This window comes from Typopeltis vanoorti, chromosome 1, assembly GCF_054136105.1.
Source record: "Typopeltis vanoorti isolate ZY-2024b chromosome 1, IOZ_Tvanoo_1.0, whole genome shotgun sequence".
NCBI classification, from domain to species: Eukaryota; Metazoa; Arthropoda; class Arachnida; order Uropygi; family Thelyphonidae; genus Typopeltis; species Typopeltis vanoorti.
The window spans coordinates 126,450,875-126,468,937 of NC_143549.1; the positions used below are offsets into that span (position 1 = coordinate 126,450,875).

General features: G+C 34.9%; 1 protein-coding gene across 1 annotated transcript in view; it reads left to right on the forward strand.

Annotated features, from left to right (window-relative positions):
• The window catches only part of LOC150110404 (fasciclin-1-like), a 267,702-nt gene that overhangs the window by 236,762 nt on the left and 12,877 nt on the right, over window positions 1–18,063 (forward strand). Inside the window, exons 4-10 of the mRNA XM_090399191.1 lie at window positions 176–360; window positions 1,787–1,919; window positions 5,653–5,800; window positions 10,783–10,966; window positions 13,687–13,843; window positions 13,958–14,090; window positions 15,880–16,027. Coding sequence (XP_090255317.1) covers window positions 176–360; window positions 1,787–1,919; window positions 5,653–5,800; window positions 10,783–10,966; window positions 13,687–13,843; window positions 13,958–14,090; window positions 15,880–16,027 — 1,088 coding nt within the window. The remainder of the gene's footprint in view (window positions 1–175; window positions 361–1,786; window positions 1,920–5,652; window positions 5,801–10,782; window positions 10,967–13,686; window positions 13,844–13,957; window positions 14,091–15,879; window positions 16,028–18,063) is intronic.

The window sequence follows — 18,063 nt, forward strand, 5'->3', positions numbered from 1 at the left end:
TCACTGGGCTATAATTTGATGCACCGCGATTGGATGATTGAGTCTGTTGCAGTCATAAAGCAGTTCTCCAACACTTTAATATTGATGTGTTATTAAAAGCTAACAGAACCATATTCCTTCATGTGCTGATCTCATTTATTAATAAATTGAAACAAATTATTTCTTTAATTTCTAGGAATATTTTGTGAACAACGCCAAAATCATAAAATCGCAGGAATACCAGTCTAATGATGGGCATAAACAGATCTTATATGTCATTGACGACGTTCTAAAGCCATACATGTTTAAAACGCCGTTGCCTCCAAATGCTCAGGAGTTCCTGGAAAATCCAAGCATTTATGACATCCATGAACCACTCAGGTAATGTATGTTAAGCAATGTGCATGAATTTGAGTTTAAAATTATTTCAACTGCATTGCGTTAACGGACAATAAATACCTCAGACCACAGTAGTACTTCGAAACACGATTGTCTAAGCAACAGTTTGTGGCCAAGAACAACGTGATTCTTGTCCCACATTGTCTTGCATTCACCAGATTTTGTTCAATCTGACTTCTTTGTGTCTTCCAAGATGAGAATACACCTTAATGGGAAGAGAATAAAAACGTTTCGGAGATGCACAGCGAATTAGCGACAGTGCTAAACATGATCTCAAGAAAAAAAAAAATCGCAGTGTTTCCAACTGTGACAGAAGCGCCTGGACTCGGTATATAAATCTGCAAAGGGACCATTTTCATGGAAATAATAAGAATGAGCAGCTAAGATGATACTTTGTTTCTCAACGAGTCTGAAAAATTTGCATTTTTTGCGTATTTGCACCTACATCATATACTAAGAACAGTGATGTATGCATGCATAAAGGTTCAGTATAATGTATGCACTAAGAAACTTTGTCCTAAAGTGGTTGGCAGAAAACTAAAGTTAAAAATTGTTTGTTGATTTTTCTCTCTTTCTATTTCTTGCTCATCTTTTTTTTTCTTAAAAAATGTAAGTGATCCTGAAGCCTGGTAATGGGCATTATTCGAATGAGAATTTCCATTGATAAGTTACGCAATTAATAGCTTCGTGGCATTAAAAAATTATCAATCACTTCTCTGAATGCCATGTGGTGATGTGAAAATAAATCTGATTATAACAGTCATATTTCTGTTGATTTCTGATTTTTTCCTTCTCTTCTCTTTTTATTTATTTTTTTTTTCAATTATATTTTGTTCATTTTCACAAACACGCTGGCATTCAGAGCTCGATATATTATAAATATATTATAATATATTAGAAATATATATTATAAATATACAATCCAACTTTCATTTGGCAGAAACAACCAACAGGAAATGCGTAACAATTAATTTTTGTTTCATTACACGCCCTGTGCGTGCTTGCTTCAAATTAATAACGGAAAACAACAAGCTCCTAGAATGTTTGGCACGTGCTCAGAATTTTGCATTCTGGCATATTAAATTTCTAAACAACGTTTGTGTGCAGCAAATCATCGTGGCCATTTACAGAAATATACCAAAAGAATTTTCCTTAAAATGTTTCATCAGCAGTTGTTCGTTAATTTGTTAACTTCATATTTCTTTCTTTAAATAAAATAAATGTAATCAGAAATATTAAAATATTAAATCGAAATTATAATATTAATCGAAATCTACTGTGTACAAAGTTTCTTGGATACTGACTTTTACTACACGACTGATTTTTTTTTCTTGTTTTTCTATTATTACATTATCCTTATTATTACATTACTATTTCACTGTATTAACTATTAACTTTTACTTTCTAGCGCCTTTTCATCTAAAATTAAAGCCAACAATTTAGATGCCATTTTCCGAAGGGAAGGAAACCATACTTTCTTCTTACCAGTAGGTGTCGCCACAAGTCAAAACACTAATCGGTTGCAAGAGCTAGACGTTGACGTAAGTCTCAAATTATCCATTTTCACTAAGTTATTGCCTTCGTGTGTTCTTAATTCCCGTTTACTTTGTGTGTGTGTGTGTGTGTGTGTGTGTGTGTGTGTGTGTGTGTGTGTGTGTGTGTGTGTGTGTTTAATCCTTGATAAACTGGGAAAACTAATAAAACAAATCTGTCCGCTTTTAATCGGCATAATTTTCTAGCAGTCTGATGAACAACTGGCCATCTAAAATTATCATGTTTTAAGATCATCTCTGATGATTCTCTGGTTGAATTTTTTGTAGAGTTTATTTTTCTAATGCCTTAAAATTACAATACAATACACCTTTCTCTGATTTTCATTCATATGGTGCATCATGGTGTAAGTTACTGTATGATGAAAGGAACAGATAATAATAGTTGCTTGATAAAAAAAAATAAAATTTATGTCAATGAATCGGGACTCTAATTGTCAAGACATAAATGAAACTAAATACAAAATTTCGATTTGTTGCATAAATATCAATTATATTTTTGAGCATTTTTACTGCTGATAATTTACTTCGAGAAATTTCCAAAACTGCATATATTCTTAATGTATAACTCCGTGTGCTACCAAATGAAAAGCATTTATATAATAAGGCACAGTATAGCTTGAGGGTATTATACACTGTATGCAGGTGGAAGGCATCAACACGAAGATCTATGTTCTGTTGTATTTCGCCTGTAGCTCCTGTATAGGTTGCTTTTCCCACAAACACCAAAGCTATGCAAAGAATGCGCTTTACATTTTCCACAACGCTTTCAATTGTCGACAAGAGGTATCTAAGGTAATTATCCGGAACCCTATGTGTTACTTTGTAATTAACGGGCACCAACATTCCTCAAGTTTTTTTCTGAAAATTAAGAATGGAATAGGAATAATTAACTTAATTAAGTTATACTTGAAGCATGTAGATAAAGTAGGGGGGAAGGGGGGACGCAAGCTAATTAATTCCTTTTCTAATCAATGGAACAACTGAATAAATAATTATTTAATAGGCTCGAACTGCAAGAATTCGAACACCTGGTTGCCTAAAGTTAATACCCAAACCACGATATCTAGTTACTGAAGTCTAAGAAAACGTAAAAATATTTAATCAATATAAGTATAATCAACTCTCTATAATCACGTCATTTGCAATGCAAAATAAGAAAAGTGTTTGATAGGTTCAACTTTCAACAGAGAACATTTCATAATTATTTCGAATAAGTTCCAAAACTATTGTATAAACTCTTCATTATATCGCTCATCTCCCTCTGCATATACAGATGAGAGAAATTCCCATTAAGTCAACAATCATATTTTCGAAACAACTTTAGTGGAAGCTTTCCATCCATCGTTTATTGGGCTAGCTCGCGTTAACTGTTAGATTAAACATGAAAACAGGTAAATTTAAAAATCAGTTTCGGATCTATTCTCCCTAATGTTGCTGAATGTTTCAGCAACATTGCTTTGTTCGAATGTTTTGTTCCAAGTACAACCTATGGTGGTAGGCGTACTTCTGATCCCTTAACCAGAAATTATTCACAATCATTTTTTTCCCTTATTCTGATATAAACGATTATTTAAGCGTTTAAATAATTTATTTAAACATGTAATATTTATTATATGTTTATTTATTTCATAAATTTAACAATAAGTAATATTTATTATTAATTTATTTAAACGTAAACTTTATTACGTGTCTGCCTGGATGGCTGAATAGTTAGCGTATCCGCTCTCCAGCCAAGAAGCTGCGGGTTCGAATCTCGCCATGAGCATGGATGTTTGTAAGTGCCCTACTAGCTCTGCGGGAAAAAAAAAAAGGGGGGGGGGACATCTGCGACCTTACCACTTCTTCTAGCAGAAGACGTCACTTCCAAAACCCAATGAGGTATGGAAATGATCATACGGCGTCTATGGACACCAAATGTCCTTAGACACGAATGAACGAAAGCAATGCTTGACAATAAACGTGTTTTCTTCCAATGTCAACACCATTGCTGTATCTAAGTGTAATGGCGTAGCCTCTACATATGCCGTTCGACTGCATATTAACAGAAGTGCACATGTAGAGTCTACGCCATTACACTTAGATACAGCAATGGCGTTGACATTGGAAGAAAAAGACGTTTATTGTTGAGCATTATTTTCGTTCATTCGGAGTTGGTAGAACAAGTGGCCCAAGCCTACGACATGTTTGTGAGCAGTTTATTCGTCGTTTTCGTAAGCGTTCCCAAAAGCATTAGTGTCATCACTGCCTTAATCGAGAGGTTTCGACGTACCGAGAGTGTTCTAGTGCAATGCAAAAGGCATTCCGGGAAACCACGAACTGTTAACACAAATGAGAATCACGGGCGTGTGCTGGAGGACGTGTCACAGTCTCCGAAACGCAGTCAACGTCGAACAGCGGCAAAAATTGGGATGCGGAGGCTGTCACTACAGAGAACCCGTAAGAAGCCCGGGTGCCTTTTCGTAGTCTATGAAAATTCATCCTTCCTCCATGTTGTCTTGCTATCGGACGAAGCGCATTTCCATCCAAGCGGTCATGTAAACAGACGAACCTACGAGTTTCTTGATTTCGCGGACCTGAATTTCTCCAAGAGAAACCTCTGCGCACAGAGAAGGTTACTGCATAGTGTGTGGTTTCCGGCCATGGCATAATTTCGCCCTACTTTATTAAAGAGGGTGATGTAATCGCGACCTTGAATAGCGTGAATAGCAAACGCTACATCGAGAATGTGTTGGTTCCATTCACCCAGGATTTTCATACGATGTGTCGTGCAAAAATAATTCCATTTCGTGCACGGGTATTCCAAACGACAGAGCAACCTGTCTCACATCACGTGATTCTTGAGTCTATTTATCAGAACGCTTCCTTGGGAGGCTCATTTCGAGGTTCACAGAATTCTCATACCCTTCAAGTTCTCCTAATCTCACATCATTTGATGCCTTCGTTTGGGGTATGTTGAAGGAATGGTTATTCCATCATGACTCGCCTTCAAACCTTGATGAAGTAAGGGATAAAATCACACGATATGTCCAAGAGACGTCCCAACCCTTGTTCTCCAAGATTACAGAGAACCTTCGTGCACCTGTAGCGCAAGATCATCTTGCGCTACGATACCTGTCTTGAAAGACAAGGTGCCCATTTCAAGCACGTAATCTACCGTCGTTAATGCTTTTTTTTGACCAAGATTGCACCAATAATTGTGCACATATCATCATGCGTAAACATATATTTCTTCGTTAATAAACCCATTTACTCCATAACATATGTCGTAGTAGTTATCCAGTACTGTTTTTACGCCATACTGTGCTTAAGGCCGAAGTAACAGCTGTGAGGCCAGTGTATTCAATCTACTAAACTGCATGCGTCTATTCTATGATCAGGTTATGTCAATTTTTGTGGAATAAAATATTTAATACTGTACGAGACCGGAACAAATTGTGGACAAACAAACAAACAGTAATTTAGACAGAATACAAATCTAACTCTAAATTGATACCAGTGAGGAAGTTTCTATAATTGTGGTAATAATGCATGTATACATTTTTGTCATTTCTACTTTTCTTACTGGAAAAAACAAATCTTGAACTTTAATTTAATTTCTATGGAATGATTCTAAGTAATATATTTAAAATATTGAAAACTTTTCCATAATTCTGGCCATTTAACTGGCATTTTTATTTTGAAACTTATTTTTCTATGTAACATTATAAACTATTCATTGCAGGTCATACGCGGCCACGTGGTCCCAAACAATGTGCTCTTCACTCGAACAGTTGGACAAGATGTGTTCAAATCCGACGCTTATAACAACGAGTTAAAAGTAGAGCTAACAGTCATTAACGAAACTAACGCCATGGGCACTGGTTTCGTCCGTAAGTACCGTAAATGTCAGATTTAATGAATATAAATTTTGATTGAGGAGATTATACATTTATTAGAATTTTCAATGAATTACTATATCGGATAATTGCTCGATATTACTGACTTCCGCCTCGTATAGCGAGAATTTTCGCCTATGTGAAAGCTGTCTGAATTCTCGTAGCATTTCCAGCAGGAAACCGATCACGAGTGACGTCATACTTGACTGGAAGCGAACGCGATGCCACGTGCCCTAACAATCGAAGCCTTTATTGAACATTATGGACTATTGAGTTTCTTTAATGCGAGTAAAAGAAAGCACTGAATAATCTGAAGGGATAGAGAAAAAAATCCAATCCAATACTGCACCCCTCTCACACACTATTGAGAGCAAGATTTGATATTAACAGTCCTGAGGCAACAGCTGCACACACTTCGAAAGATTTTTCAATGCTTCAAAATTTTATATATCGAAGATATTCGGTCCTTAAAGCGTTTCCTTTCTAACCTCTGGAGTGATGGATTCCCAGAGGAGAGAATTGAAATTGGCAGTAAAGTGACAAAGTACACATCGCTTAGTTTACCAATAACGCTTCCCAATTCTGTTTGGCAAACAGAGAAAAAAAAACGTATCTGAAGACAGAGTCATTTATTTGGAATTCTGTATTAAATAATGGACTTGTAAAACTTATAGAAACATTTTGTGGTGGAGTCAATCAATAGGTAGGAAGCAGTGGTTGTCTTAGCAGAGCGGAAAATCGTTTTACGTTTCATCGAAAGCAAGACAGAGTTTTTAGTTGAACTGTCGTTTACTGTTGCTGAAGCAGATTAATTTAGTGAGCTGCTCCATCAATGAACTTTATTTTTTATAGTAATCCTATCCACAAAAGATTTAGTCGTCTTTAGATCAGGTACTAAAATAAATAACTGAAAAAGAATTGTTTATTGGATGGCGAAATGACACCGGTGTAAGTTTAAATTTATGGACCACACCTCAGAAACACTCTAATGATTGTAGAGGGGCTTGATGAGACGATATGTCATATAAGTATCCCATCATTAGATGGGAAAAACTTAATTGTGGACTACAATGAGTTCGTCATCGACGTCTGAGCAATTCTGGTTTAGGTTGGTTTTTTTTTGTCCTGTTCTTGCTCTGCAGATGAAGTTAATCTTTTCACCTTAATCTTGGACGTCCGTGGTCTCTTCTTCCTCTAGGTTTATATTTATATGCTAATTGGGTAATTGGTAATTTGATAATTGCTAATAAAATGAGTTTAAGGTTAATAAATACAAGTCTGGTATATTGCTAACCACTCCTTTAACAACGAACTATTCAATTTATTGATGTTTCGTCGTTTTAGTGGATAATCTTTCTTTTCCAAATCACATAACAGTCTTTTTTTTAAAGTAATATAATTATTTTATTTTGTAGGCTTCATATTCTAGTACAAAATGATATGTGTAACCTAAGAGCAACAGCTCGTCCAGTTTACGATACGCATAAAGTTACAAAGTAATTTATGCATATCGTTATGCAAGTAAATAAAGTCTCTTATACATAGTGTTTATTATTTTCTTATTCGATAGGCTTGTCTTGTAGAAATAGTCACTAATATCGCTTCCGTAGCGCAAAGGTAGGAACGTTTAGCCTTTCGTTTGGAAAAGATCCAAGTTCGATTTTCGTCGTGATGAGAATAATCTTTATATGGACTTTTTTAAAAAAAACTGAAAGTGAGTTAGTGGATTTCATAAGGATGTATCAGGTTGTTTTCTCCCGGACACTCTGGTTTTCCATCCCGTATGCAGGCAAATCGGTCGTGAGAACACACGTAATTTACAGGCAAAATTTACTGTGGTTGTTGGTGATGGACTGTAGATGGCGTCGATGGTAGTAGTGTCGTTGTGTGTAGACGGAGAATTAAGTAGTAGGGGAACAAAGAGATTGTGTGTGTGTGTGTGTGTGTGTGTGTGTGTGTGTGTGTGTGTGTGTGTGTGTGTGTGTGTGTGTGTGTGTGTGTGTGTGTGTGTGTGTGTGTGTGTGTGTGTGTGTGTGTGTGTGTGTGTGTGTGTGTGTGTGTGCGCGCGTGCGTGCGTGCGTGCGTGCGCGCGCGCGCGATGAGTTCTTGGACTCCTTGAAGTGTCATGTAATAATACTGCTACCACTAATAATAATTATTATTTATTAACTGTTTAAAAATGACCACATTTTCTGGTTCTTTTCATTTTTCTTAAGAAAATGAAAACTTCGGATGGAAATTTTTATTCCCGAAAACCTTTTTATCTCCGTAAATAAAGCGGACAAACTAGCCTAATAACACACATGCACGTACACGCAACTGACAAACAGAGTAAACGAAAGTGATGCGATCTGTGTTATCTTGACGCAGTTCAACTGTAGTTTATAGGGTGATTGATAAGCGTGGCTCCTCTTGGATCCAGATGGATGTCATCATCTCAAAAAAGTATTAAAAATATACACACATTTACATCATTGTAGTAATAACTAGATGTATTCTTAATTTTCCGCAAATATAAGTTTAGATATGCATATTTCTCTCTCTCTCTCTCTCTCTCTCTCTCTCTCTCTCTCTCTCTCTCTCTCTCTCTCTCTCTCTCTCTCCTATGTAGTTAAGCTTAAGAATATAAGATATAGATCCAGTTGTATCTTAGATAATAACACTATTCCGTGAAATCTATTTTTGAGCTGTTTCAATTTGTGGCAGACTCTATCTTTTGTTGCTCATTCTGGCATGTCTTCCATTATATTCAGCTAGCGGCTTTGCTTTAACGTACATCAGACAGCGAGTGTGTGTGTGTGTGTGTGAGAGAGAGAGAGAGAGAGAGAGAGGTTAAATTTATATTTAATTAAAGGTAGCATTATTTGAGGGCAACCGGTATCTTGTTACCTAGCAACCAGTCAGAAGATTGACATTAGCTAATCATAGAAGGTAGTGCGCTCCGGATTTTATCCATGATCGTAACACGTCACTTTTAAAATTCAGAACTGAAGATAGTATGCAATAAGAAAATAAAAGAAAGAAGAGGGTAGAGGTAAGCGAACCAAAGTGAAAAAAAAAAAGTTTCTTGGGTATCGAGGAAAGAAATGTAAATCAAATTCTTCACATTCTTCGTTTCCTCATTCAATGAATAGCCCGATGGCAAAATGAATGAACGATAGAGGGAAGATTACGCCATCGATGTCGCTTTCCTTTGTGTGAATCTGCCGATGGTTATTTTTATCTCTCGCAACAGAAAATTCTCTAATGATGTTCCCGTCCATCAGAAGAAGGATAATCTAGAAAATTAACAGCGTTATCGTCTAGAGCTGCGTAACCATCTGCCTCTGTGTAGTGGGCACACGTCTATTTGCTATATTGCATCCATCTTCTTGCTCTTATGGAAACATAACGAATAGAGAAACAGAAAGAAAGAAAAACCGAAAATGATAAATAGATGAACTCAACTACCACCATTTACAATTTGTGTGTTAGCATTTTGTTCGACTGTTCTTCTTCAGTGAGTGAGTTCATCGTTCTCTTGTCATCATTACTGCATCGACTTCTATCCGCAGACCGAAGTGGTGGAGGAGATCAAAAATGGAAAACAAAAACAAGGCTATAATAAAAACGATTATGTGCATCTATTTTTTAGCTTTCACATAAAGAATAGAAAGATCGTCTCTTTCAGTTTTCTTGGAGAAATCCTATGGAGCATTAGCTATGCTAAACTTTCATTATTTTGTTATATTATTAGGATTATTATTACTATCTTGGTAATTAGCTTACAGTATACCTTTCATTAGGGTTGTTTTGAATACGACAGATAAGGCTATGAGCCACTGTCTCATGTCTCTTAATTGAGCACATTCTTCTGTGCTGTTGAATGAAAAATTCAGGAAAAAAAAACACTTCCACCTCGATATGAGACCAACTAACTCACCTTAAGTCGAAAAGCCCTTCTATCTATTCTTCGCATCTTATATGGGATTTAATTCAAGGGAAATGCATCATCGTTACCGACTACAAAAAAGTGTACTCTGTCTGATGATTTCATGTTCTGCTGCTTTTAGTACAAAACAACTTCTGATTAATGTTCGTTGCAAGTGCCTCTTGCAACGAACGCTATTCTGAACGCTTGTAAATTTCTTCCTAATGTCATTCTTCAGTTTAGCACTGAGCTTTCTACCTTGATATCTCTACTAATCTATTGTCATAAATACGCTATTCTATCGGTTGCGTATACAAAATATGTCATCTATGAATTATTGTAATAACTTGCATACAAATGAAAAAGAAGTGTTAGCTAGTATTCCCCTGAATTCGAGTAACAATACTCAAAGCAGATATTCAATGTGTAAAATGCATCCACTACATGAGCAAATGATCATTAATATTGTATCACATTGCAGTTTTTTCTGTTTTGCTACGAAAAACAACTCAGTAAGAAAACCAATGAACATGAATTAGGGGTCGTCATGGTACATAAATATCTCTAATATTCAAACTTTTGCTTACAATAAAAAAGAATACTTATAATGCAGTTACATAATGTCTTAGTTCCCCGTGTAAGGATTTCCTATCTTATTTTTAATCGGTTTTCACTTTAAATGTCATAAACGTCAATTTTGAGACATTCTCCAATGTTATTAAGGACTGTTTTGGTAATGCCATTTATCGAATATAATAAAACCATGGGCTAGTTTTGGAAACGCTTATGCAGAAACTTCATGTTATTTAATCTTAAACACTTGCAAAAATAATGCGCACAATCACGCAAACAAAACACGAACGTAACAAATTGAATTTCAATGATGTACATTAAAACGCAAACGTCGTCACTCCATTTTATCTGGAAGATCGTGACGAAGCCCAAACTGTCAAAATATTTAAATGATAATTTCCATTTTTTTAAATCACATTTTGATGCATTTAATAACCTATTTATTCTTTACTAGGTATTCAATTCTTAAAGCTACGTTTTTCTTTTCTTGTAGTGTTTGCCCAGAGCAACACAGTTCAAAGCGATCAACGCCACAAAAGGGGCGTTGTAAGGTCCAAGATTCTACGAGCCAACATCCCTGTTAAGAATGGAGTTGTGCACCTTATCGAGAACCCTCTGATGATTATTAATACGACAGTGTGGAACTTCTTGGAAAATAAAAAGAACGGACGACTCTCGTAAGTGTTCTTAGCATCTAAGCGGCAAATTAGATATGAACTTACATCTCTCTCTCTCTCTCTCTCTCTCTGTATTCAAATATATAAGTACAAGCTCAAAGCAACTATTTGTGAAGGAAGGTTTTTGGATATATATTTCTTTCTATATTCATAGTTATCCTTTTTTCATTAGCCAAGATATATGACAGTTTTATTCATAAAAGCCATTTTATTCTGTTGACTTAGTTCATCTTCATTTTCGTCTTTTTTTAATCTCTTTCTGAAATTTCTCTCCCTAAATTTTGCCAAGAGGTGTTCTTAATTTCATGATGGGTTGCATTCACTACGCAAGCCTCAAAGGCTTTGTTAGTTTGACGTCAACAAGCTTTAAAGACTGGCTTTCTCCTACTTCACCCATACGTAGAATGGAAACCGGGAGCATAGATTGAGATGCTGAAAAAGCAATTTCCATTTTCCCACCAAAACTTTTAAGGTAGTTAATGCATCCATTGTGCTCTGCTTCGATGACTGAGTCCTTTCGATTAAAACATATCTTGCGCCCACCAAGTCAACATAGCGTGCGAATGTCTTGTTTCATTTAGTGAACAAAAGAGGGTAAATGGATGTAGAATAGAAAACTCTTTAGCAGGAAAGAAAAGCTGAGTGAATTACCTTACTTGCTTTGTAAGATAAAAATTCCACCTGTCAGGACTTTCTTATTCAGCCAATTTTTATAAAACGTTCTTGGGTACCAAAAGGAAGGTAATGTTGTTTTTATAAAAGACAGACCGTCTCATTAAGTTACTACACCTTTCATTCTATCAGAGCATGCGTGTCTGTGTGTGTTCCGTAATGAATATACACTTCGTTCTTATTTTTATCCACTTTTTCGTACTTCTTTTTATTGTTAATTTGAAAATATTATTTTTGTCTGTTTCGATTTTTTTTTAACTTTTCCCTTATCTCTAAACACTGAAATCTCTCGGAAAGAAACTAAGAAAAATATCTTCCATCCCGTTTGTGTGTTCTACCTAATGTTCAAAGGCAAGTTGACGCGATAATCGATAGTTACTCCAGGTAGAAGGGAAGGACGTCATTAAAGTCTCTGCTGGAATCAATTGTTATACTCGCAGACGTTAGTGACATCCTTGTCATTTTCTTTAATTTCGGAATCTTTTAGGTCTGAGGGCAAAGATAATTAAGAACACAGTCCTTTCATTAAGTGAAGATCCTCCCGAAAAGAAAAAAAAAAACTCACCACCCTAATGTCCACGAATAAGACAGCAAGGTGAGAACTCGCCTTTGAGCCAGTGAGCATCCTGGATGTGCATTAAGCTAGAAAAAGAAAGAAACAAAAAAACGTGTTACTCTTTCTTAGATGGCTTAAGAAAAGACAAGTTTGAGACGATTTTCTCCTCTACTTCAAGACGTCAAGTTGATAGCAAAAGTAATGAGCTAACCTGCCAAAGTAACGGAGAAAGTGAAGAGAACCACAAATCCTATCTCTCCCATCCTTAACTCTTTTAAAGAAATTAAAAAATTTCTTCTACTTAAGTCTAAAAAAATTACTCATTCTTTTAATGAAAAAAAATTTTTACAACCATCCTAAGAAGCGATGTTGTTTGCACTAATGCAGAGAGTTTGTTTACGGCCTGTTAAAAACAGTTTCTCATTAGTGTTTATAACTATTTTTTTTTCAGGATAAACTGCGTTTTTTGTTCGGAATTATACGGAAATATACAAAATAAATCTATCATTAGTGAACATCGCAAAGTCAAGAGTCCATGACATAGAATGATCAATGCAATTGCAATTATGTAGTGGTTTTATCATACTTTTTGAACATAAATTGTGTATGAAAAGTGATCGATAGTGATTTATTCAATTTATTTATTCAAATTTATTCAAATCTAATATATAAATTAATTATGGAAATATAGCAAAATTAAAGAACAGAATTATTTGAAAAACAGATCACCCGAATCATAGAAAAAGTATAAGTGAATTTATCTTTCTCAGCATCTCTTTATACCACCAGCGACAAAAGGCACACCGAACTCAAAACTATACTCATAAGTAACATAGAATAAGCATTTCGAAGGCAATCGATATCCTTATAGGTTTAGATATTAACAGATGGCGTTTATGATGAAAATAAATTTAGTATAGCTTAAGTACAACATTTCCAGAACCAAACTTTCGCAGACTCCTGATAATGTAAGGAAATACGTAAATTTATACTACGCATTCAAACTTGATTGCAAAAATGGCATACTTTAACTTTTTTTTACAAAGAGGCTTGTCGCGTGTATCAACCAACCCAATCTGGATTGATTAGAATACACTGCAACAATATGTACGAAAATGAAATATATAAAAGAGTATCTATTTCGTTTTTGACATTCACGGTCACCTCTGTTTTTCAGTGTATCTACTCTCTTGCATGGGACTACTTTTATGTAAGTTCTTCCCCATCCCAGACACACAAATGGTAGATTTACATTTCATGGGTTAGCATTCATGGAACATTCGTTGCACAGTCAAACCGAAACCCCAATATTAAAAATGCTGGTTTTTTTTTTTTTTTTTTTTTTTTTTTTTTTTTTTTTTTTACACTTTCATCATCACCACAAAATTAAGAGGCTTGCTAATTGCAACCAGAGTTATCAAAAAGCGAAATTTGTTATCAAAATGCGTTTATTTCTAATTAACTGATTCTAAGCCTATTTTCGTTATTTCAGGGAATTCTACCAGTTAGTTAACTTATCTTCTGAATTTGTTGACGTTCTAACTTCTCCGGATACAAAGACATTATTCGCTCCAACCAACGAAGCCATTCGCAGTCTGCCTAACGAAAAGATGCATTTTCTAAAGGGAAATAGCACAGCTATCACAAATGTAAGTGCTGCCATCTAGTGAGTATAAAAGCAATCTGTATTTGAAGTGTGCCCCTGTTTCTGTTTCATTGTTTTCATTTTATAAAGCATTGTGCTTTCGTTTTTATTTTTGCAGTTATTAAAGCTCCACCTGGTGATGAAATCTATTTCAACAGATGAGGTATGGTTAGGACGTAGTCCAGAGCTTATGACAGCAGATAACAGGAACAGCATGTCGTTTCGGGTTGTTGGAGATGAGAGGAACAGAAGTAAGTACAAAATATATATATAAAATATCATATAGAACCCTATTATATGTATATAAACCTACAGAATGTGATGGGATTCGAATAACAAGTCAACATAAAGTATTTTAACAATATTGAAATATGACACGACATCTTTATATTGTTGCCTTAATGGATACCAAATATTCTTTACTGTAATGTCTCCCTTAATGTAACTAGCACTGTGGGTGGGCGATTAAGGGTTAGATACCTCGTAGACTCTGCAAATGTCTGCACAGCAGTTACGTCTAAGCTTCTAATCTCTTGCTGCTTTCTCGGTATTTGGCGCACACTTTTACCAACGAGATGTTCTTTTACGAGAGATCACTTATTTTTAGATTAAGTCGATGAACTAATCGATCGATTGAAGAAGTCAACCTGTCATGACACCAGCGAGAGGAGGCACCCCCTTCACTAGAATTGCCTCCCTCTTCTAAATTTAGTCCCATTACACTGAAATGAGCTTGCAACCTTAACAAACCTAAGGAACGCCTATCTTCTAAATCGGGTCCAAATTGATTGAACGATGCAATCTTGGGTTGTTCGCAAATAAAATAGAAAACAGAAAAACGTGTTTGAGGTTTTCCAACTATATTCAAGAAGGCTTTGATTCTGTCATTAATTGGATTTCTGTTTGAAATTAGACAAGCAGTATCTAGTTGAATTCTTCGTTCGCATATGAGTAGTAAATCAATACTCTTTAACCTGAAAATGAAATTGCTGCCCTTTGAATTTACATATTCTTCTAATAAGCTTAGTAAGTGACTCTTTCTCGTTTGATCCTCCAAGTATCTTCGCTTTTCTTTCCCCATAACATAAAAACAGAGAAGAAGGAAACAGGCAGTTAATAAGCCTGAATACTTCCCTCGTAACCTTAACAGCTTCGATCATAATTGCAAACTACTAACCCAACCCAACCCAACCCAACCCAACTCTCATATAGGAGAGAAAGCCTGGACTACCAAGGTTAGAGTTGTGTTGTGTCAGATTTGGTTTACGACAGAAACATCTAAGACCGTATTCGAGGCCATCGTATTACATTCGTTGATTTCTTGTGCTCTTTTGTCCGACTAGACCCTCTTTGTGGGATGAAAAATCCAAAGTTTCCGAGAAGGAATTGCACAAAAGTCATAACCAGTTTTGTTATTTTAACCATTGACGCCTATCTGAGTATTTAAATAACACAAAGAACACTAATAAAATAAAAAAAAAAGATGTCGAATTTGTTTTGTTTAAACAAATACATAATAATGAAACAAAGTAACAAAATTAAAATTATTATTTTAAATAACTTCACTAGCAAGTACCATTCTATTTATGAGCATTAACGTTATTGTAGTTTGTCAATGGCAAGTTAAGATCATTGCGATTTCGAAACGAAAGTCCAAATATGTGTTTAAATGATGCCAGTGACGATTGTGATTGATCTTGCTATTATTATCTCATCATCATCTTATCTTCGTCTTAATGGTTGAAGAAGATGAGATGATTGTCTGTTGTCAATTTAAGTTGTTTTCATATAAAAATCAAATTAATGCTCTGATATGTCAGTTAACAATTATGTCTCGTAAATGTGGGCGGTTGCTTTGTGTTATCTGCCAAAATGGTAATTTTCTTTTGCATTATAAAAAAAATTCAAATTTCTGTGACTAAAAATCTATAACTTGGGACCTTTTGTTTCATTCATACTTGCACGATATTCAATGTTTAATATTTAAAACACAAACAGTATCTACTAATCTGTCTGACACGCAATTTGTACTTCTTACAGCACTTACATTGGATGTAGCAGGTGTTAACGCCACATCTCTTCAAGCGGATATAGCTGCAGTAGATGGCACAGTTCATATTATTGATCGCCTCCTTGGGATGCCTTATTTGAATATCTATCAGAAATTACAAAGTGATCCCACGCTTAGGTAAGTTATCCTATTTTGTTTCAATTTTTTTTTTCATTCTTTTTTGTAATATTTAATTGCGTTAAAATTTCTGTTTACGTTCTGTTTCCAGAATTTTTTTCCATGTAACTCGAACGTTCCATCCATGGTTGCTCGTTATTAAGATTTCAGTTGTTAATATCTAGGAAATCGTCCACTTTTCAAAGAGAAATCATAGTTATCATCATCTCGTCACGTGACATTCTTTCAATCTTGCATTCATTTCAGAACAGACTTCTGAAAGCTCATCTTTAATTTGTTTTGCACAAAAGTCAGAACGTTTTGTTATTTTGACCATTGACGCCTATCTGAGTAATATTTAAATTACACAAATAACACTAATAAAATTTTTAAAAAAATATGTCGACTTTGTTTTGTTTAAACAAACCCATAATAATGAAACAAAGTAACAAAATTAAAATTATTATTTTAAATAATTTCACTAGCAAGTACTGCTTATTATTATACTGCTTATGCATGTTTATAAAACTGCTTATAAGCATGTCATACGCATGTTATAACATGTTTATGAACTTTAAATATGGTTGTGAACAAACACATTTGAAATTAACTGCGGTTCACTTCGATCTCACGTTTTATCCATTTGTAATTTAAATATTACACGAAACGCTAAAATAATTAAATATCAAGTAATTATTTTGGAAGTAACATCTGAAAAAAAATCCACATATGAAATGAAGCACCCATCCACACACACGCGCGCTCTCTCAGAAACACTATGAAAGCAAAACGAAAAAATAGTTAATGGAAAAGACAGCTGAAAAAAACATCCCAAAAGAACATTTAAGAAAAAAAAAAAAGAAAGAAAAATTGTACAACGTTCCTTTCTTTTTACTTAAAATAGCAAAGAAAAACGATGGAATGAACAGCAAGTTGATTACAGGAGCAACTGCTACAGAGATAACAGATGATACTATTAATATTTAAATCAATTTTTGTCATTAGTCCTAACATCTGTACCTAATCGTACTAGAAGTCTGGAAACAGTGCGAAAGATAAAATTCTGCCTTTTTACACTCTAATTAACGATCTCATGTTTTTATAGGCTTTCGTTTCCAAACGTCTTATCGTAGACAGTCTTTACCAGTTGCTGTTGTATTTCTCACAATGTAATTATACCGGAAATATTCCCTTTTTTTTTCAGGATTTTCTTAGTTTTCTCTTCGTTATCATCTTCCACAGTTGTGCTTTTTGTTCCTTGTTCATGTTTACAATAACTCAGTTTTATAACATTGTTTTTTTCATTTATAACAGTAAGTGAATAACACGCACGAATTTGAACATCAGTCAAATGAAAACATGTGCAAGGAAATTGACAAACTATATTTCTATAATAACTAGTAATTGTGGTTACTGGATAAGCAGTTCTGACTGCTAAGTAGTTTTGCAATATATGAAAACTTTTTAATTGAAACGAAACTCTTTAATTGGCAAGACAAAATTTATTACGACATATTTAAAAAAAATGAAAATACAATCTAAAAACAGAAATTCCAAACACTTTTGGGTAACCATCCATTATAATTCTGGAATCAGTCCAACTACTAAGAAATAAAACTGCTTCTTCCAGATTTGTTCGATATCAAGAAACATGGCCGACCTGGTTGGCCGCTTGGTTAGTGGATCCGCTCTCCGTCCAAGAGGCTGCAGGCTCGAATCCCGATTAGGCATGGATGTTGGTGATTGTCTTCCACCTTCATACATTCATTCATCCAAGTATATACCCATTCTCCCAAGATGGACTGGATCACCATGGGAGAAGTAGACTCAACCATCCTGCAATGGGAGAAGCCTTCACCCTGTAGTGGGTTAAAAAGACAGGCTGATCATCGTCATCAAGAAGTGTAGAATTCATAACTGTAAAAATTAGTCATTTTTAAGAATATAAACTAATATTCTCTGCAAAAAAGAAGAACATTATAATAAAAACATGCATGAATAGTTCCGATAAAGCAGTTGACATTCTAATTTGGTAGTCCAGACTCTTATAAGAACAC